This window comes from Pinus tabuliformis, chromosome 1_2 (assembly GCF_031772625.1).
Source record: "Pinus tabuliformis cultivar Carrire ecotype Pingquan chromosome 1_2, CPIR1, whole genome shotgun sequence".
NCBI classification, from domain to species: Eukaryota; Viridiplantae; Streptophyta; class Pinopsida; order Pinales; family Pinaceae; genus Pinus; species Pinus tabuliformis.
In genome coordinates, this window is record NC_142298.1 from 1,317,376,507 (window position 1) to 1,317,398,114 (window position 21,608).

At 41.1% G+C, this 21,608-nt stretch overlaps 1 protein-coding gene across 1 annotated transcript in view; it reads left to right on the top strand.

Annotated features, from left to right (window-relative positions):
* The window catches only part of LOC149211073 (multisubstrate pseudouridine synthase 7-like), a 405,145-nt gene that overhangs the window by 320,077 nt on the left and 63,460 nt on the right, over positions 1 to 21,608 (top strand). The window contains exons 16-17 of the mRNA XM_089396894.1: positions 14,168 to 14,235; positions 14,369 to 14,429. Of these exons, the coding sequence (XP_089253020.1) occupies positions 14,168 to 14,235; positions 14,369 to 14,429 (129 nt within the window). The remainder of the gene's footprint in view (positions 1 to 14,167; positions 14,236 to 14,368; positions 14,430 to 21,608) is intronic.

A 21,608-nucleotide genomic window follows, 5' to 3' on the forward strand; every position in this document is an offset into this window, starting at 1 on the left:
ATGAGTCTCTTCTCTACTGCGCTGAAATGGGTCTCTCTCTCTCACATATGTGAAGCCGAAAACTGCTGAAACTGAAGCCGCAACTGCAGAAATAAAGATTGACTTGCGTGGCCTAGAACATCTCCTCTTTGGAACTGTGCTGTAGGTTCATCTGAACCTCCTTTGAAAGCCGCAACTTTTGGTGGTGGAATGAAGTCAATCCGACGAACGGTTTGCAAGATATCGACTGCCCTAGTTTGAAGTCGGAAACTGCTGAAACTGAAGCTGCAACTGCAGAAGTAAAGATTGACTTGCGTGGCCTAGAAGATCTCCTCATCTGAACTGCGCTGTAAGTTCATCTGAACCTCCTTTGGAAGCCGAAACTTTTGGTGGTGGAATGAAGTCAATCCGACTGTCGGTTTGTGAGATATGGTCTGCCCTAGTTTGATAATGAAGCTGCTAATGCTGATGCTACTGAACTAGGGTTTGCTACTGCTGATATGAATCAGATTTATTGTACTATTTCTCTCTGCTGAATTATTGAAGATAAAAGAAGATTTGATCAAAGGGTTTCCCCACACATTGTGGGGTTTGTCCCTGGCTAGTCGGTACATCTTGTGTCTCTTGTCTTGGCTTGTTTTCTGTCGATCGTTTAATGTTCTATCTGCACTTTACTTTATGTACATGTGATTGCTAATCAGTGGAATATAATAAGAAAAAGAAGTAAACTGTTATAAGCATAGAACATACCATAACTTAACAAACCCCTACTGTAGCAAATCTGAATCTACTTCACCTACTTGATTTTAATATACATTATCAAGTTATTCTTTGAATACTGAAGCAAATTACATGTGCAGCCTACACTACTTTAATATTTGATTACATGAAACAAAAAACTAATCAAAGAACGAGATACATAGGACACAATTATTTTTGGACAAAATAGTCCTCGGAAAAACCCAATGTGGGAAAACCAGTGCAGTAGCTCTGAGGGTTTTCTATTATTAAGTAGTAATTCTAAATAGAAATGTTGGATGCCCTCCCAACAATCCAGTGCCAGAGAAAATACAATGGCGGAAAACTTAGTGAGTTTTACCTCACTTTACCCAGCAGATTCTGGCTGATCTGGCAGCAAAACTGGCTAACCCCAGCTACTTCTGCACTGGCCTTTCGTCAGCCTTACAGGCTCTGCGTCAACTTTGCGCTGTCTCTTCTACCTCGACCTTCCCGACTATTTTGGTTGTACCTCGACAGTTCCGACTTTCTGCATGGAAGGCTGCTTCTGCTTCTACGCTGGCCCTTCTGGCTATGCGTTTGGCCTGCGTGGGCCCAACGTCAGTCCTCCTAGCTGCTACGCTGCCTCCACTAACTTCTCTCTGCCTCTCTATCAGTACTCCCAAACTATCCCTACTCCTCTGCTGCAGAATGATCATTCAATTAGAAATCTCAGCTTCCTAGCCCCAAAAATCGAATTCCATATCAATTTGTTTTCTTTGTGTGTGTTTCTAAATGAACCCCAAGCGTCCTTATACTATTCTCGTTAAGTCTTAAACAACCAAGATTAAGTCTCTAATCAACGACTAAGATTAAAACACGATTTGATCTACCTTCTAGATCATTCTCACCCATATTTTGATTAATACCCATTAATATTTTAATTTTCCTAAAGTTTAGACTTAGGAACCGCATTAAAAATATTAATTATTTTAATAAAATACAATCCGGGTGGAATTTTACCAAATGATTTCTAGGTTCTTTAGAACTCATGTGCCTTAGCCTCTCCACCAATTTTCATGGCTAGATCACATTCGATGCTACCAAAAACTAACACTCCCTCTTAGCGAGAAAAGTGCTCTAGCAACAATGTCCAACTACACGTTGCTCTATTTCTGAAGCAACACAGCAGCCCAGACATCCCCAAAATTAAGGAATGCTGCAGTCCGATTCAACATCCTTGACTAACAGGGATCTCCTGCTTCGGATAGAGGCTAGGTTGACTGCCTCATCCGCTTGTGAGTTTAACTTTCTCAGCACATGATAGAAGGAGATTTTGTGAAACTTGGGCAGCACTAGTCTGATTTTTTTGAGGATGGGGGCTAATTACACCTGAGAAGGGATCTTTTGGGAGTTCATAGCATGAATAATTAGTCTGGAGTCTCCAAAGACTGAGATGGAGAGGAGATTCCTCTTTAAAGCTAGATTTAGACCTTGCCACAAAGCTAGAGCCTCCGCTCTGTTGTTTGTTTCATGCCCTAGACCCCAAGCAAAGCGCATCTTAGTTGAGCCACCTGGCCTTAATATAACTCCACCACCACCCGCCTTTCCTCGGTTGCCTTTAGAGGCTCCATCGAAGAAAAGGCAGTGGTCATCCAAAGCAGATCTCCATTTGATGAATTCCTGTTCTTCCAGACGAATTTCCCATTGAGAAGAGGCTTTAGTAGGAGGAATGGGTCTTTTTTGATGATTAGGAACAAGCTCTTTTAACCATTGATCTTCCTCGCTGTCTAGGGTTGTGCCATTTCTTATGGTGGGTTTGGTTTCTAAAGTCTCCCCCAATAGGGCTTTGATCTTAGTGATAATTCTGATCGGGTTGCAACTCTCCTCCCTAAAAATTCTATTGTTCCTCTCCAGCCACAGTTTCCAGCATGTGAATTTGGGAATCCACATCCAGCCAGTCTTGAGAAGGTTTTTTTTGGAGAGGCAGAACGGGGATAACTTGGCCCAGTTTCGAAAAAGGTCCTGAATATTTCCTGGAAGCTCCATATTGTCAGGTCCTAACATCAGGACACCCCTCCAAACTTCTTGAGAAAAGGGGCACAATAAGAACAAGTGGTTAGCTGTTTCTTTGTTCGAAACACAGAGAGGGCATCTGGAGGGACCTGCCATTCCACGTTTCCTGAGGTTGTCTCCAGTGAGGATACTTTTATGCGCCATAGTCCAGTGAAAGAAGTCAATTTTGGGGAGAGCAGGAAAAGACCATATAAATTTCCATTGAGTTGGCTTTGGGGAGACGCTAGGGATAGCCATCAAAATTTTGTAACCTTCTGCTGCCGAGTAAGAGCCTGAAAGAGAACCCCACCCTCTTTTGTCCTTAGAACAGGCCTTTGAGGGAGATTTTCCTTGGAGCAGATCCATCAATAACTTGGCTTCACCATCGAGCCAATGAGGGACCTCCCCCAAATTCCAACCATCTCATAGACTATCTGCATCATTTGTCCAATTGGAGATGTCCCAAAGGGTTTCCAGATTGCTGGCCTGAAGCCAAACTCTGATATTTTCCAGATCTGCAATCTGATTCAGGGGCTGATCTCCAAGAATCGAGTCTTCCCATATTTTTATTTTTTCCCATTAACTGGGATCCAATAAAGCTTATGACTGAAATGTTTCATAACTGTGAGACAGAGTTTGAAAACTGGGGATCCTTTGGATATTCTAGGAGGCTGGTCCAAACACCTCAAACGCTGCCCATGAAAGTATTTTTTCCATAGAACTCTCTTGCTCCAACTAGGATTCCCAGAGACAATGTTCCAAAGGAGCTTGGAGCCCAGAGCAAGATTTTGGGCTGCCAGATCCCACATTTGAAGACCTCCTTCCAAGAATGGCTTCTTAATAGTATCCCAATTTACTAAATGGAGCCTTCTTTCGTTAGTTTTCCCTCCCTCCCACAGAAATCTTCTAAGGAGACCGTCCACTTTACTGATAAAGGTTTTAGGAGCTAGAAGAATGGAATTCTGATAAACCGGGAGACTTATGAGAACAGATTTCATTAGGTTTACCTTCCCAGCATTATTCAACCATGAGGCTCCCCAAGCTTGTATTATGAGTTTTAGCTTGTCTAGCAGGGGCATCTAGTGGGCTACCCTAGAATTTGATTTGAAGATTGGGATCCCAAGATACTTAAATGACTCCCAGGTCAAGGTTCTTTCCATTTCTAAAAGCCTTGCTATGTTTGTCAACTTCTTGGTCGAGCAGTTCCAGCCATAGATCGTGCTTTTTAGATAGTTAATCTTGCTGCCTGAAACCTCCCTAGAAATGTCCAGCTCTTTCTTGAAGGTTCTAGCAGAATTTATGCTAGCTCCTCCTAGTAACAAAGTATCATCAACAAACTGGGCATGATTTATGTCTTTAACATTTTGAGCCATTCTCAGGCCTGGCAGAGTTTGGATCTGTTGACAATAGTCTAGCTGGAAGCTGAGCACAGAAGCTTGAATGGCGTAAAGAAGTGGGGACAAAGGGCAACCTTGTCTTAGCCCCCTTGAGGCCTGGAAGAATTCCGTTGAATGACCATTAACCAGAGGCGCTATCCAAGGGGAGGCAATGCAGGCTTTCACCCAAGTTATGAGAGCTTTTGAGAAGCCAAATTTCCCCATCACAGAGAACAGGAAATCATGTCTCACCCTGTCAAAGGCATTTGTCAAATCTAGCTTAATCACCATGCCTTTCTCTTTTCGGTGACAACTTGAATGAATTGCTTCTTGCACCAGCACAATATTGTCAAGAATCTTTCTCCCTTTTATGAATCCTCCTTGGTTTTCAGGGATGATGACCGGCAGAATTTTCTTAAGACGGTTGGCTATTATTTTTGTAATCAGCTTATAACTTGTATTACACAGAGAGATGGGCCTGAATCTACTGAAATCGGTGGTGCCTTTGTCTTTCGGAATCAATGCAAGGAAGGCCGAGTTGGTGCTGCCTCCAATCTTGGTACAGGTTTGAGATTTACGGATCATTCTCAGAAGGTATTTTTTAATTGTAGGCCAGCAAGTCAGATAGAACCTTGCTGTAAACCCGTCAGGGCTCGGGGCTTTATCCGGATCCATGCAATCCAGAGCATTTTTAATCTCATTCATACTGATCGGAGCAGTCAGCATGATATTGTCGGAATCTTGGACACAGTGAGGAATAAGATCAATCGGATAGGCTTGAGAATCAATAGGAGGGTCTTCCGGGGCAGAATAAAGATCTTTGAAGAAGGAGTGGGCTGCTCGCTTTATGCCATCAGAATCTTTAACCATAGTGTTTTGATAGTGAATTTCATTTACTGTTTTGAAGTGCTTGCGTGCTTCAGCTTGCTTATGGAAGTAGCTTGTATTTTTGTCTCCGGCCTGTAACCAAAGATTTCTGGACTTCTGTCTCTAGAACTCTTCTTCATCCCTACTTGCTCTATGGAGATCTTTTTGCAGCTCTACTTCTTTTTGAAGAAGGTTTTACGTTACATCGGAGTTCTCCATTTTTAATTGGTGGCCTGCCAAGCTGTCATGCATCTCCTTTCTTTTGGTGGTGGGCGTTTTCAATCTTTTAGCCCACTCCTTGAGCTCCCTTTTAAGTATCCTCATTTTTTCTTCCCACACAAAGAAAGGGGAACCTTGAACTTGCCGGTTCCAGGCCTTGGTGACCACCTCTTAGAATCCATCTTGATGAATCCAAAGAAAACTAAATCTAAAGGGAATGGGGCCAACATTTCCATCCAAGGAGAGCTCAAGCAGAATGGGTTTATGGTCAGAGGTGTAGTTCGGTAGAATTTTAGAGGTGGCCATTAGACCGCAAGTCAAGAAGGAGGATTGGACAAGAAATCTGTCCAGACGAGCAGCAATGTGGCCTGGGCCTAACCTTTTGTTTGACTAGTTGAGATTCCCAGATGTGGGCTTGATATCCTCCAAATGCCAATCTAGAATGAGGTCTTCAACCCATTCTCTAGTTGGGTCCCTGACCAGCGAGCCCCCCTTTTTCTCTTCTGCAGTTAGCGTAACATTCAGATCACCTGCAATAATAATATTTTCTAGATTGTGCAAGAAAAGATAGGATTGGAGCAAGTCCCAACAAATTTTTTTCTCAGAGGGTAAAACCAGAGCATAAAGATTGAACATACTTACTTGGTGGCCAGATTCTTTATGGAGGAGCTTAGTGAGTAGCCAATGGGGGCAACGTTCTTCGTGAATCAGATCATATTTGGAGTTGTCCCAAAAGGAGGCAATCCCTTCAGAGGCACCTCTGGCGCTAACTGCTCTCCCTTGGCCTTTATGCTAGAAAACTTTGCTTTCTTGGAGGAGTAGAAGGTCCTCCAGTTTTGTGTCCTGGATGAGAAGGATTTCAGGCGAGTACATCCTCACAGTGTCTTTCAGAGCTTCTTCTTTCAACTTATTGCCTAATCCTTTGCAATTCCAAGAGATGTATTTCATTATTTACTAGCTTGGGAGGTTGTGGCTCCTTTTGGAGCCTTACCATGCTTGTGCCTAGATCTGTTGTTCATCATTTCTTTGAGAGTTTTCTGAGAACCTTGGAGAACATCCAGATAAGTTTTCTCCTCTTTTTGTTTCTTCTTGGACTTTCGACCCCTGGCTGACTTGATAGGAGTGACTTGCAAGCTGTCTAAATCTGAGACTCCATCTTCTGAATCTCCCTCAGGATCAGAGCCCAGATTGATGTGCTCCTCGTTTTCTTATTTTTCCCCTTGTTCATCCTCTGATGGAGGAAGAGATGACTTTGCTTCAGCTTCTTTCACTTTCTTCGACGGGTCTTCTAGTTCCTCTTGGATCCCAATGGCATTTGTCCTCTCCCCAAAGGAAGAACCCTCTTTAGGAACTTCTTTGGCTTTTGGTTTGGGCTGCGTCTTCAACAATGGCCCTGAATTTTTCTTCTCAGTTAGTTTTGGGACTGCTTTGCCCTTTTTGATTTCTTTCCATCCTTCTTCATCAACTTTGTCCCCGGTTGGAGCTTTTGGGCAATTTCTTTGGAAGTGTCCATGTTCGTGATAGGTTCTGCATTTGAACGACAATTGCTCGTAATCCAGTTTTTGATAGTGATGCCATTCTCCGACTGTAAGTTTTACTGCTTCGGGCAGTCCAGCTTCCAGGTCGACTTCCACACAGATTCTTGCGCAGGTATATTGGCCCTTGTTATCTGCTTTGTCAATGAAACGGCCGAGACCATTTCCAATCTTCTGCAAGGTGTGATAGCTCCAGCAATGGATTGGAAGATTGGGTAGCCGGACCCAGACTGGGACCTATTTAGGGGAATTGATTGAAGGATCGAAGTCGGGGGTCCACTTATTAAGATACAGACCCTGATTTCCCATAAAATACGGTCCGTTTATGAAAACCAAATCTCGATCTTCTTTGGAGGTGAACTCAAAAATGAAATACCCTCTTCCGACAACATAGTAGATCACATTGTTTTCTAGCTAGTGCCTCCAATTGCGTTGGATCCAGTCATCTGTTGTTTTTGTTGATGGCTAGCGTCCCATAAATTGTCCTACCAACCCTCTGTCAGCCAGGGCTAGGGCGATTTTTATCGGTTGGTCTTCTGGCAGGGCGATCTTAGGAATTTCCTCCAGTTTTTTGATGAATTTTGGGACTTCTGGAGTCAAACATTTCTTCCCTTTCTGCGAAAGCAATCTTCTGAAAGCTTCTTCTGAAGAGATAGGCGGGGTGGGAGAAGGCTCCCCACCCCCTGGCGCACTCATGGTGGCAGCTACGCTCCTCAGCGATCACAAAACGCTATCGCTGTGCCAGCAGTAGCACAGGCCAGAGAAGGGGGGCAGAGCCCGATTGCGGGGATGCCGGGAGGGGAGGTTGAGAGCCCAGCAGCAGGGGCTGCCAGGCAGGAGGCCTGCGGAGGGCTGCTAGAGCCGAGGAAGCAGGGCGCGGGAGCTCTAAAACAGAACGTGCGCGTGCAAACTATTCTTTACTCATGTTGTTATAAGAAGATAAATGTTACTTAAGTCAAACAGATGAAAATTCGCTATGGCACAAGCGACTTGGACATACAAGTTTTGATAACTTGATTAATATCAGCAAGATTAATGCAGTACGAGACATCCCAAACTTAGTCAAGCCAAATCAAGGAATATGTGGTCCATGTCAACATGGAAAGCAAACTAGAACCAACCACAAGACCAAGGAGTTTTCTACATCAAAACCTTTGGAGATCATCCATGCTGATTTATGTGGGCCAACTAGAACTCCGACACTCCAAGGAGAAAGGTACTTTGCTTTATTTGTTGATGACTATACTAGAATGATGTGGGTACATTTCATAAAATATAAATCCGAAGCATTTGAGTGTTTTAAGAATCTTAAAGCTCTTGTAGAAAATGAAAGGGATTCTAAGATTAAATGTCTTAGAATGGATAGTGGGGGGGAATTCACATCAAAAGAATGTGATGAATTCTGTAAAGTACATGGAATCGAAAGAGAACTCTCTGCTGCCAGAACACCCAAGAAAAATGGGGTAGTTGAAAGAAGAAATTGAACAGTTCAAGAAATGGCAAGAACACTGTTAATAGCAGCTAACTTGCAGCCAAATTCTAGAGAGAAGTAGTTGGGACAACTGTTTATACCTTGAATCGAACTCAACTAAGACCAAATAATGAGAAGACTCCTTATGAATTATGGAAAGGAAGACTTGCTTCAGTAAAATACTTCAAGATTTTTGGAAGCAAGTGCTTCATAAAAATCAATGATGGCTCACCAGGAAAATTTGATTCTCGGGTTGACGAAGGGATATTCCTTGGATATTCTACAAGGAGAAAAGCTTACAAGTGCTACAATAATCGACTACAGAAAATAGTGGAAAGAATTGATGTGAAGTTTGATGAAGACCTTCCAGAAAAAAGAAATTGAAGATCATGAAGTTGACCCTCTCATTGAAGAATAACCTGAAAAAAAGGAAAAAGATCAAGAAAAACACAAGGAAAAAGAACCATCTCAAACCCCTTCAAAGATGAAGTTTCTCCAAAAACATCACCCAGAAGAGCATTTTATTGGCAATATAGATGAAGGGATACAGACCTGAAGAAGGATGACAAGTACACCAAAGAAAACTGATGCTGCTCTCCTATCTATGATAGAACCAGAAACATTTACTCAAGCAAGTAAGGATCCTCATTGGGTAAAAGCCATGGAAGAAGAAATGTCTCAAATCGAGAAGAATGAGACATGAGTGCTGGTACCTCGTCCAAAGGATAAAAATATAATTGAAACCAAGTGGGTGTTCAAAAACAAAATGAATGAAGATGGACAAATCATCAGAAATAAGGCAAGGCTTGTTTGTAAAGGTTATTCACAAATTGAAGGAATTGACTTTGAAGAAACCTTTGCACCAGTAGCTCTTGTGGAAGCTATAAGGATGTTCTTGGCATTTTCTTGCTCAAAAGGATATAAAATCTATTAGATAGATGTAAAATCAGCATTTCTGAATGGGGAACTCAAGGAAGAAGTCTATATGGTGCAACTAGAAGGGTTTAATCTAGCATAAGGAAAAGACTTTGTTTGTAAGTTGAAAAAGGCATTATATGGGTTGAAACTTGAAACAAGCTCCTAGCGCTTGGTACGCAAGATTGGATCACTATCTACAACAACAAAGCTTCAAGATCGGAGTGGCAGGAAGTAATCTCTACATAAAGATGGACGAGGATAAGTTACTAGTCACTCTTGTCTATGTTGATGATCTGATTTTTGCTAGTAATAATGATGAAATGAGCCATGAGTTTGCTCAAAATATGTCAAAAGAGTTCGAGATGTCGATGATAGGAGAGTTATCTTACTTCCTTGGACTACAAGTATCTCAAACCACGGCAGGTATGTTCCTATCTCAAGCAAATATCTTAAAGACATGCTTAAAAGATATGGAATGGAAGACTGTGCACCCATGAGCACACCTATGACCACAAATTGCAAATTAAGCAAAGATGATGACTCTCCTCCGGTAGATGCAACTCATTACAGGTCAATAATTGGAGCCCTCCTATACTTAACTGCTACGAGACCTGACATTATGCAAGTAGTAGGAATGGTGGGAAGATTTCAATCAGCTCCTAAACAATCCCATTTGTTGGCTGTAAAAAGAATTCTTAGATACTTGAAAGGAACTCCTGATTTTGGTCTTTGGTACCCTACGAGCTCAAATCTTACTGTGAATGCATACACCGATGTTGATTGGGCTAGAAGTGTCGATGATCGAAAAAGCACTAGTGGAAATGCATTCTTCCTGGGAGATTTTCTAGTATCTTGGCTTAGCAAAAAACAAACATCCATATCACTATCTACAGTTGAAGTCGAGTATATAGTTGCTGTAGATTGTTGTACTCAAATATTATGGATGAAGGAAGCTCTGAAAGATGTCAACATAGGTACAAATCAACCAATCACCATCTATTGTGATAACACAAGTGCTATCAGTCTCAGCAAAAATCCAGTGATGCACTCAAAGACCAAACATATACCAATCAAGTATCATTTCCTTCGTGAACAAGTAGCTGAACAAAACATCATCTTGGAATATATCAATACTAAGGAGCAGATAGCTAATATTTTCACAAAACCTCTTCCTCGAGAAGCATTTGAATATCTTTGCCAAAAGATGGGGGTTATTTCTCTAGCATCACATTAAGTTGATTCATAAAGATGTTGCATGATAGGGGGAGCAGTTCGACAGGGGGAGTCCTTGTGCACTCCTTTGCCATTGATGTCAAAGGGGGAGAGAAGAAGAATATTGCCATAAATGACAAAAGGGGAGATTGTTAATCTAGGTTGTCATTGGTGTCAATATAGTAGTGTTTGTGATGCCAAATTCTTTGATACATGATTGCCCATTGATCATAATGCTCATAGTGATGAAAGTTTGATATATGATGATATGATGAGATGGAGGACCCAAGTGGATTGAACAACAGGAGGTCAATTGAACAACAATTGAACAACAAATGACGCAGTAGATCCAGTAAAGCAACAGGAACAAGAAGCCAAAGAGTAAGATGAAGAGTTTATCGAAAGCCATCAAAGAAACAAGTCATCGGAGCAAGAGAAGCAGGTTATCGTATATGCCCAAGGGTAAGTGTTATCGAAAGAACAAAGAACAACAATGATAACAGAGGAGTAAAGAAGAAAACTATCGGAAGAGTGGAAGAGTGCAGAGAAGTCATAGGAGCAACAACTATCGGAAGAGCGGGGGTAGGAAAGTACGAATTTCCTTGATTGTGGCAGAAGCCTCGCACTCAATCCTAGCCTTCAATCTCATAGTCAACCCTTAGATCACTGTCAACTATGGGGGTTAAGGCTATTTTTAATCCGCAAACCGTTGATTGTAATAAGGCTGTGGACCTGACGGATTTATTAACAATTGTTTAATGTAACATCGTATCTGCAGTATCCCAAGTTTCAAAGGATGTTAAAACCTTTGATTGCAATAGAGTTGTGGACCCGATAGATTCATTAAAAATAGTTCATTGAATATCGCATCCACTCCATCGGAAGACAGAGCATGTGCACACTTGTAAAACCTCTGATTTTTTATGAAATTGCGATTGCGGGATTTAAGGTGATGACATGGCATGTGGGACCTCCATTTGGAGAAGAAAGACAGTTCACAACTCGTGAATGTGAATTAGCATAAGAAAGGAAGCCGAAGGTCGAGTAAGCGCAGAGGAAGCCGAAGGACCAGCGGAAGACGATGGTAAAAACATTTTGTTGATTGGGTTAATCTTTAAAAAAAAAGGCTCAGACCTGTGATAAATTATTGATGGAAGAAGTACAGAATGCAGTTTTGAAGAACAATCCTATGAAAGGAAATAAAGTTTCATTTGTAATCGTTTGAAGGGAGTAGTAGATAGCACTAGCATTGAAGTGATTGTGAGTTTGTTTCTTGGAAGTAAGATATCGCGACAATAAGAAGCAGTCACTCTTGAAACAGTTACTGCAACACAGATCTTGGAGACATTATTGGAGATCATGATGGCTATTTGAAATCATCATAAGGTAACTTTGCAGACTCTGTGTGGGCAATATGAAGAATTGTGAAGAGAGTCTTCATATGAAGATAGGTTGTCATTGATGTAGCAGTGAAGTTGTAGATTGATAGAACACAGTGAAGAAGATTTTGAGAGCAGTGTAATACAATCAAAACATTTCTTGACAAAGCAAAACTATAGGGTCAGAGCCCTTGGGGTTGGTGCCTCAGAATTGGAAGGATTGGTGTCCTTGGAGTTGGTGCTCCTAAACACAAGGTTGGTGCCTTGAGAAGATAGGGTTGGAGCCTCACAAATGACCAAGTTGGTGCTTGGCAACAGATTGGAGCCTTATATATATTGTACCTGATTTATTGTAAAGATTATATTAATAAAATCATTTATTCCTATTGCTCATTTTGTGTTCTAAATATAAATAATTTAACTGGTAAAAATAACAATTGAAAAGAAATACTGATTCACCCCCTCAGTGTTTCCAACACAAGGATCTAATTATAATTTTGGCTTTATCTTGTTGACAGAACATTAATCACCTAATTGTCTATTTCTTGAGCAATTCATTCTTGTACTTGTCTCATATAACCATCAAAGAACCTTGGTTAATTGCTTCAATAATATCTTGGTGATAAGTGCTCTAATATCTTTTACTTGCCATCATTGTCATTTTTGTTTATGGTCAAAATCTATTGTGGATGACAACTTTATCTTTGGCATATTGATAGTCTATTGTTTAAGAACATTTATATCGTTACTTGGGCAATTACTTGTTGGTTATCTCTTGTATCCTTGTGGACACTTGTGAAATTGAGCACCTTTATGTTGTGTTTAAGATTGATCTTCATTCATTGTTAAGTACCTCTTTGTCATAAGATAAATCATAACTAATTACTTAAAAGTCATAAACAATCTTAACTCAAGATCACTCAACCATCTTGCATTGCATTCTAGACTTTAATTAACGTACCTCCAAGCATAAGCTTGGTTAATAGAAAGATAGGAGCACCCTTTATCTCTTGCTTGTGAACGCTAGACCCTCACCAGTGGTTAAAACGATGAACTTGTAGTCGTCAGAGCCATAGTCTCTATAGTGCCGGAGGCACCGGATATGTTAAATTTGAAGGGGAGGTATCGTTAGCCAAGTCTTTGCTTGCTTCATTTTGACTTCTCTCTACCACTTACTTTTGAGACTAGCCTCAAAATAGATAAGGATCAAGGGATATATTTAGTGAGACATTTAATTAAAATAAACCAAGATCTTGCATTTCACCTAGATTTTAAATCTTGCATCTTATATAGGATAGCCAAACATTTAAGTAGTGGTTGTTCATCCGGTCACCTGCTTTTCAATTGATCTAAAGCAAGTAAGTTGACTCCATAAGACACTAGTCTTCTAAATAATTCAATCCAATCGTTTTAACTTGCTATAATCAACCAAGTGGCTAGGCCATTCAATCTTGTTTCCAAGACTTGTTCGTTGCCAATAATTCTTGCATTCCCATCTTCCACAGAGACTACCCCCAATAGCCTGTTGTTGGGAGATAGATAGGACGGAGAGGTCAGGGATTAGAGTGCCTGTACAATCTTGACAAGAACAGGTACAAAGATTGAGGTTTTCTGGGCAGTTTGACTTCTGTCGACCATAGACTTTGACTGTAGGCTTGGCTGCAATTTCTCTCTCCTTTGACTGAGCAGTTTTGGAGCTATTTTTACTTGACTTTGATGAGCAAAGAAGGCCAAATATTTTGACCTTTGATCGAGCTCATTCGGAGGCTGTTTGACCGTTGACTTATAGTTGTGACTGCTTAGGGCATCTTTGACCGCTGACCAGATTTGACAGTTTGACTAGATTTGAATTTTGGGCTCATGTCTTGAATTTTGGGTATTGGTTGATTGGAAAGTCAAAGCTAATGAACTTTGATTCTTAGTTGATGAATTGGATCATTGTATCTCTCTGCTGAACATTTTATGACAATTCAATAAGAACAAGAATTTGAAAGAGTTTTCCCCCTTGTGGGGTTTTTCCCTATTTGGTGTCTCTTGCTATTGCTCTTGATTGTCTTCTACTGTCATTGCATTTACTGTTCTATCTACAATTGCTATTCATAATTGGAAGATTAAACTTGATTGCTAATTGAAGAAAGGCTGGGCTAAAGTGATTGTAACAACAAAGAACAGTGGAAAATTAACACTAAAGAATCAGTCGGATGCCCATAATTTCTTTTTGTACATAGGTCATCTGGTCTCTTGTGAATAGAAACTATTTATTTGAAGGTTTGAAGGTTACAAATTATGGATCTCTTTCAAACATGCTTGTTCCAAACCTAACACCTTAAAGATGCCATATCATTTTGATGGTTACTGTAAATAAGAAAGAATCTTGTAGATGTGATTTCTTATTTAATCATATTGTTATTTCTGATATTCGTGATTTCTTTTTGTTAGATTGCAAGTGCTGATGATATAGCATCAGGAAAGTACACAGTTGATGATGTCCTACTTCCTCTTCCCGGGTAAGCATTATCATGAAGAACAGAGTCCGTGCAATTGCAGAAGCTCATCTGTACCATATTTTCTTAAATTTTCCAGTTTATACATGGGGCAGGATATTCAGTTTTCAAATAGAAATTGCATTTTCTGTTACAGGTCAAGGATAATTTATCCCGGAAATGATATTGCTGAAACATATCATGATCTAGCTGTAAAGGTGTGTAACATATGCTTCAGTGAAATGTTATCCATTTTAAACCATAACCTTAATTAGAATGCTTTGAGAGCTAGGAATGTTTTATATTTCTTTTCAGTTCGTGTGCATATTGGATCATTGAAAATTAAAAAGAATATGGAAACTCCATCAATACTTTTCCTGAAAACTCAAATTCTATAGATGCAAGCGCTGGCTTTAAACCGACGGGGTTTGCAAGCCTAATATTTCTAATTTTATGATTCTAACAAAATTTCTAGCAGTGTTGATACTTATACTCTTTTTGGCATCCATACCCTTGACCACTTTGTGCATGCGTCTAGGGTTGAAAATAGTCAGTTATGTGCAAGCTTCAACCCTGTAGTTTTGAACCCTTGTGTGAACTTCCTCCATCAGACCTATGCGAGCCAAGACAATAGAAGATAAGAGAAGATGGTTTGATCAATCTGTCCAAATGAGCTTGAGGTCTCTTCTATTTATAGGTTTCCATGAGGGTCCATTTGATGTTGAGGCCGACCTGTCCAATTGTGTGTTTGAGCTTCAACCCTGTAGTTTCGAACCCTTGTGCGAACATCCTCTGTCAGACCTGTGCGAACCAAGACAATAGAAGATACGAGAAGATGGTTTGATCAATGTGTCCAAATGAGCTTGAGGTCTCTTCTATTTATAGGCTTCCATGAGGGTCCATTTGATGTTGAGACTGACCTATCCAATTGTACATATGCATAAGGCCGACCTGATCCAATATACATGAGTGGATAAAATAAGTTCAAAAACCAACTTCTGCTTGTCCAGATGAGGTGATCTTTAGGTCGATTTTGGTCCTCTCGAAAATAGGAATCCATTGCAATTATTGTCTTCATCATATGAGCTGTCCAAAGTGGAATTTGACCGCAGTTGCATAATTTTAACATGTTGAAGCTCTTAATATTTGTCTGGATTACATTAGTTGGAATCTCCAATTGAAGGATCACTGAAAACCCTTGTAGCCCTGCATTTGTCATGGCTTTTGAAGATGAATATCAATGATATTGATCTCAGGACCATCACCATTAGATGCTCCTCGTCAAGCCAATTTCAGTGGTATGTTGAGTGCCACAAGGGGCTTCACGGTTTGAGAGATATCCATGTTTGAAGTTGAAGACCACAACGTGTGGGTCAAAACCCCAAAGGACGATGATGTGACAACTCCTCTTTGGTCAACTGAAATGGTTAAGTGATAAGACCCCTCTCCAAAAATTAAAATAATATATCTTGTGGCAAAAATAATTGTGTTTTTAAAGTCAAAGGCATGAAAGGGTTTTTGCTTTAAAAATAGGCTAAAATTCAAAATTAAAAGATCCTCATTGGGTTTCCCTCTTCAAAATCTGAATTTAAAATGTGAAATCTCTCCCTCCAAAAAGGGCATTCGAATATCTCTAGATCCACTCCAAATTGTATAGGAGGCATTGGTCTCCCTCTTAAGATATGAACAAAATGTTTATTTTTTGATAAATATTGCTCTGAAATCTACTTCGACCCCTGTGGAGACAAAGAAGATTAGACGGAGAGGGTTTGTTAAGTCTTATTCTTTGGCTCTGGGATTTGTTGGAATTTTGATTGTTTTGGGGATTCGTTGGTTTTGTTATAGGCAGAAGGGTCTCAGAGAGGGCATCAAATTCTCTGCGGTTTCATCTTTAGACCATTTTTGAAGTATATCAAGTGTTAAAATTGGCAACTAGGGCCAAACTCCATGTGGGTCACCTTATTCATGGCTGATAATATTTTTCCTAGATTCCTCTTGTCGAGAGGTGTAGGATTGATCTAACGATCATTTGATTCTGATAAGTATTTATGGAGATATGAATTTATTTTGATTATGGAATAATTATCAAGCCGACCAGCAACTCATGTAGGCTCAGAAACCCAACAGACGCATCTATTCATCATCAACATTTGTATATAAATACAGGAGGTATTTTCCTCATTTGGACACTCACACTCATCACATCTCTCTCTCTCTCTCCTGCACAGAAAAGAGGCTCTTCTCCTACTGCGTAGAAAGGGACTCTTCTCTCACACGTGTGGAAGGAAGGACGCAAAATTTAGGGTTGCAACTGCAGATCGGAAGTTTGACTAGCGTTGACCATCAGAGTCTCTCTCAGAACTACGCTGTAGGTGGAACTGACTCTCCTTAGATGGCTGTACATTTTGGTGAAGGAATCAAGGCAATCCGACGGTCGGTTTGCAAGATATTGTCTTCCCTAGTTTAGGGCTGATATAGGGTTTGCTGTTGCTGATGCAAATCAGGTTTTTGTACTATTTCTCTCTGCTGAATTATTGAAGATAAATGAAGATTTGATCAAAGGGTTCCCATATTGGCGTTTGTCCCTGGCTAGCCGCCACATCTTGTGTCTCTTGCCTTGGCTTGTTTTCTGTCAATCGTTTAGTGTTCTATCTGCACTTTACTTAATGTACATGTGATTGCTAATCTGTGGATAATAATAATAAAAAGAAGTAAACTGCTCTAAGCATAGAACATACCATAACTTAACATGGTATCAGAGCTGAGGTGAAGACAAAGCCCAAGCAAGAGCAAGAGCAATCACAAAGAGAAGATTGGCAGGCTATCCTAAAAGAATTCATGGGGTCCTCAACACACTTCCCTGCTGAAGACAAGCTCCGTGAGAAGTCTGACTACCACGGATGGAAGATGTCTCTCGATCTAACATTAGAAGAACAGGAAGTGTTGGACCATGTGAGAGGCGGAATTGCTGAGCCTCCATCAAATGCATCTGCTGCTGCTAGGAACAAATGGACCAAGGGGGAAGTAAAAGCTAAGAAGATCATCCGGGACTCTATCGACAAACGTTTGGTGGCCTACATCTCCGATTTGAACACCTCCAAGGAAATATACGATAGACTGGTGAGTTTATTTAAAGTTAATGATGCAAATCAAGTTTTGTTTCTTAGAAATAAGCTGAAGGAAATTAAGAAAGTCAAAGATGAGAGCATGCAAGCATATTTCTTAAGAATCACCGAGATCAAGAACGATCTCCTATCTATTGGAGAAATTATTATTGATAGGGAAATGGCACTCTCAACCCTTGGAGGATTACCATTCAAATGGTACGTGTTCAGGACTACTCTTCTCAACAATAACGTAATTCCTGGTTTTGAGGAATTAATGGCAAGATGCATTCAGGAAGAAACAAGGATAGAAGAGCAAGAAATGCCCATCCCTAAAGGTCTTCCTGCTGCCTTTTCTTCTCATGTTAAGAGAAGAAATAATTCCGGGACTAAATCAAAAACAAATGCTACAAGGTGACCTTTAGCGATGGCAATGTATGTGTATGGATAAACAATGTTAAAGATGCCTTCACTCTTGGGTTTCGAGTTGATTCATTATATCAGGTTGTTGGAAGTCTGCTAGGAGTCATGTCTTGTGACACATCTCTTCAGTTTGAACTTTGGCATCGGAGGTTTGCCCACCTTCATTAGAAAGCTCTACCTGATGTAAGACAAATGGTAACAAGGATGCTTGAATTCCAAGTAGAGAAAGAAGGTGTATGTTCGGGATGTGCCGAAGGAAAGCTCAAAAGGGGACCATTCCCCTCAAGCCAAAGCAAGACCTTTGATATATTACAGTTGGTTCACTCAGACATATCTGGTATGATGCCTGTGAACTCCTTGGGAGGATATTCATATTATCTTACTTTTATAGATGACTATTCTCGAAAGACTTGGATATACTTCTTGAAAAAGAAGGATGAAGTGTTCTCTTGGTTTTGACACTTCAAAGCCTTGATCAAGAATCAAACCGAAAAGAAGATCAAGATCTTAAGGACTGATAATGGGACTGAATATGAATCTAACGAGTTTCATGACTTTTGTAAAGAGGCTAGCATTAAGAGGGAGACTACTACACCATATACTCCTGAATAGAATGGTGTGGCAGAAAGGAAGAACCGTACAATTGTGGAAGCTGTCTGTGCCATGCTCCATGATCAAAGACTTCCGAAGTTTCTATGGGCCGAAGTTGCAAGCACCACTGTATATGTACAAAACCGATGCCCTCATCAAGCATTGGGTTCCAAGACTCCTGAAGAATTGTTCACCGATAAGAAAGCTGACGTATCTCATTTTAGAATTTTTGGAAGCCTTGTATATTTTCATGTGCCGAAAGAGAAAAGGAATAAATTGGGTGCATCTGGAAAGAAAGGAATCTTCGTGGGCTATGGTGAAAATACTAAGGGCTATAGAATCTATGTAGCCGGTCAAAGGGAAGTCGTGATTAGTCACGATGTCACCTTTGACGAAGATATGGCTCTCAGCAAGGTGAAAAATCTTCTTACTTTAAGGAGCTCTCAAGAAGCTAACACCAGGGAACCAAAAGAAAAAGTTGATGTAACAATGCCCGATGTGGATGAACCCATGGATCCTATTGATCCACCTGAGCCTTCCTCTTCTAAGAAGAGGCCCTCTTGGCTTAGGGGGCTACTCGATGATGCTGAAGGACACACTGCACCCCGAGGAACCTTCCTTGAAAGTAAGAAACCTAACAGGTATCAGGGATACTTGACCATCATGAGCACGATCATACAAAATGAACCTTCATCATTCTCAGATGCCATCAAGCATCAAGTATGGAAGGATGCTTTGACTGAAGAATATGAATCTATTATGAAGAATAATGTCTGGGAGTAGTTCCCAGACCTCAGGACAAGACAGTTGTCACTTCTAAATGGCTTTACAAGATAAAGCATGCAGCAGATGGAAGTACGAAAAAGTATAAGGCTCGTTTTGTCGCTCATGGCTTCTCCCAGAAGGAAGGTATAGACTATGACGAGATATTTGCATCTATTCCCAGATATACCACCATCTACTCGATCATAGCGCTTGCAGCTTCACAAGGATGGAACCTACATCAGATGGATGTCAACACCGCGTTCTTGCATGGTTCGATCAAAGAAGAGTTCTACGTGGAGAAACCCAAAGGATTTGAGATTTATGATCGAAAATCTCATGTATGCAGGTTGAAGAAGGCTCTTTATGGGCTAAAGCAAGCACCCCGAGCATGGTATGAGAGGATCGATAGCTACTTGATGAAGCTGGGATTCACTAGGAGTGAAGCCGATCCTATCCTTTACTTTAAGGTTGAAGATGACAAACCTCTCATACTGATGCTATATGTGGATGACCTCTTTCTAATAGGTGCAGACCCTCTCATTCACAAATGTAAGAGGGAGTTGGTTTCTGAATTTGAAATGAAGGACCTAGGACTGATGCACTATTTCCTAGGACTTGAAGTCTGGCAGAAGCCAAGGGAAATTTTCCTATCTCAAGGAAAATATGTGGTGAAGATATTAGAAAGATTCAGTATGGTGGACTGCAAGCCTGTTACTACCTCGATGGAGCTTGACTTTAAGAAGTTAAGCAGTAGCGCTGCTGGACCTGTTTTACGAAATGCCACTGAGTATCGTCAACTCGTCGGAGCATTAATGTTCTTAGTGAACTCCCGTCCAGATATATGCTTCACAGTCAACACGTTGAGTCAACATATGGTTGAACCTCACCACATACATTGGATTCGTGCCAAGAATCTATTGAGATATCTTTGTGGCACAATTACTTATGGGTTAAGATACACTGGCGGAGATGTGAGACTACTTGGATACACTGATGCTGATTGGGCAGGCAGTGTTGTGGATCATAAGAGCACTTCCGGGTGCTGTTTCTCCTTGGGATCTACTTCGATACCCTGGATGAGCAGGAAGCAAAAGTCGGTGGCTTTGAGCACCCCTGAGGCAGAGTATATTGCTGCTAGCATGGCCTCCTGTGAGGTAGTATGGTTACGAAGGCTCTTTAGTGAGCTGTTTGGATTTACATTAGATACAACCATGATCCTATGTGACAACCAGAGTGGGATTCGTTTGTCAGAGAATCCTATATTTCATGATCGCTCCAAGCATATCGATATCAGGTACCACTATATTCGAGATATGGTGCAACGAGAAGCAATAAGGCTCCAACATATCAATACAGATGAATAGTTTGTCGCCATTCTGACAAAACCCCTAGGGAAGGTCAAATTCTTGACTTTCCGAGAATGGCTTGGTGTCGTTCAAAGACCCTCTGATGAGGATCCTGTATGATGTATTGAGCTCTGGGAGCTCCGGGGGGGCACGAGGTACTTCTTGGAGCGACATATGACCACAGGGTGACTCACCATCCCCTGGTTGTGCATCTTGTGCAAGGTGAAAGGATCAAACTTTCCCTGTGACACCCCGTGGCATCTGTGGAACAGGATGATTCGCTGTTCTGTGGATAGGATGATTCGCTCTCCTGTGGACAAGATGATTCGCTCTCTTGTGGGACAGGATGATTCGCTCTCCTGTGGACAGGATGATTCGCTCTCTTGTGGGACAAGATGATTCGCTCTCTTGTGGGATAGGATGATTCGCTCTCCTGTGGACAGGATTGATTAGTTCTCTTGTCAAGGCATCCTACCCATGCAGTTTGGGACTCATGGGAAGTACCTCTCATCTGATCAATGAGCAGGGAAATGAGGATAGGGACCATAGTAGTATCGATGGACGCATCGCTGTATCTACCGCACTCCCTATGCTAGGATGACCTTCATTGATTTGGGATCAATGATACTGGCCTGGGACCAGTGGTAGGAGATGTACCGACTATGACACTGACTTCGGGTCGGTTGAGGACTGGTCTGGGACCAGTGGTACACACTCTGAGATTGACTTTGAGTCAGTGGAGGATGGTATGATACATCCTCGATCACTTCTTCTTCTTCATAATTCGAGCAGAGTAGAACAGAGCAGAGCACAGAAAATCAACACAAGGCAGAACAGAGCAGAGCAGAGTGGGGGTCAAGCTGTACAAGATAGTGCATTTGATGGATGAATAGTAGCGACAGACAGACGCATTGCTAATGAAGTTCTCCCTAGTTGAGAGGGCGTGTTAAAATTGGCAACTAGGGCCAAACTCCATGTGGGTCACCTTATTCATGACTGATAATATTTTTCCTAGATTCCTCTCGTCGAAAGGTGTAGGATTGATCTAAAGATCATCCGATTCCGATAAGTATTTATGGAGATATGAATTTATTTTGATTATGGAATAATTATCACGTCGACCAACAACTCATGTAGGCTCAGAAGTCCAACAGACGCATCTATTCAT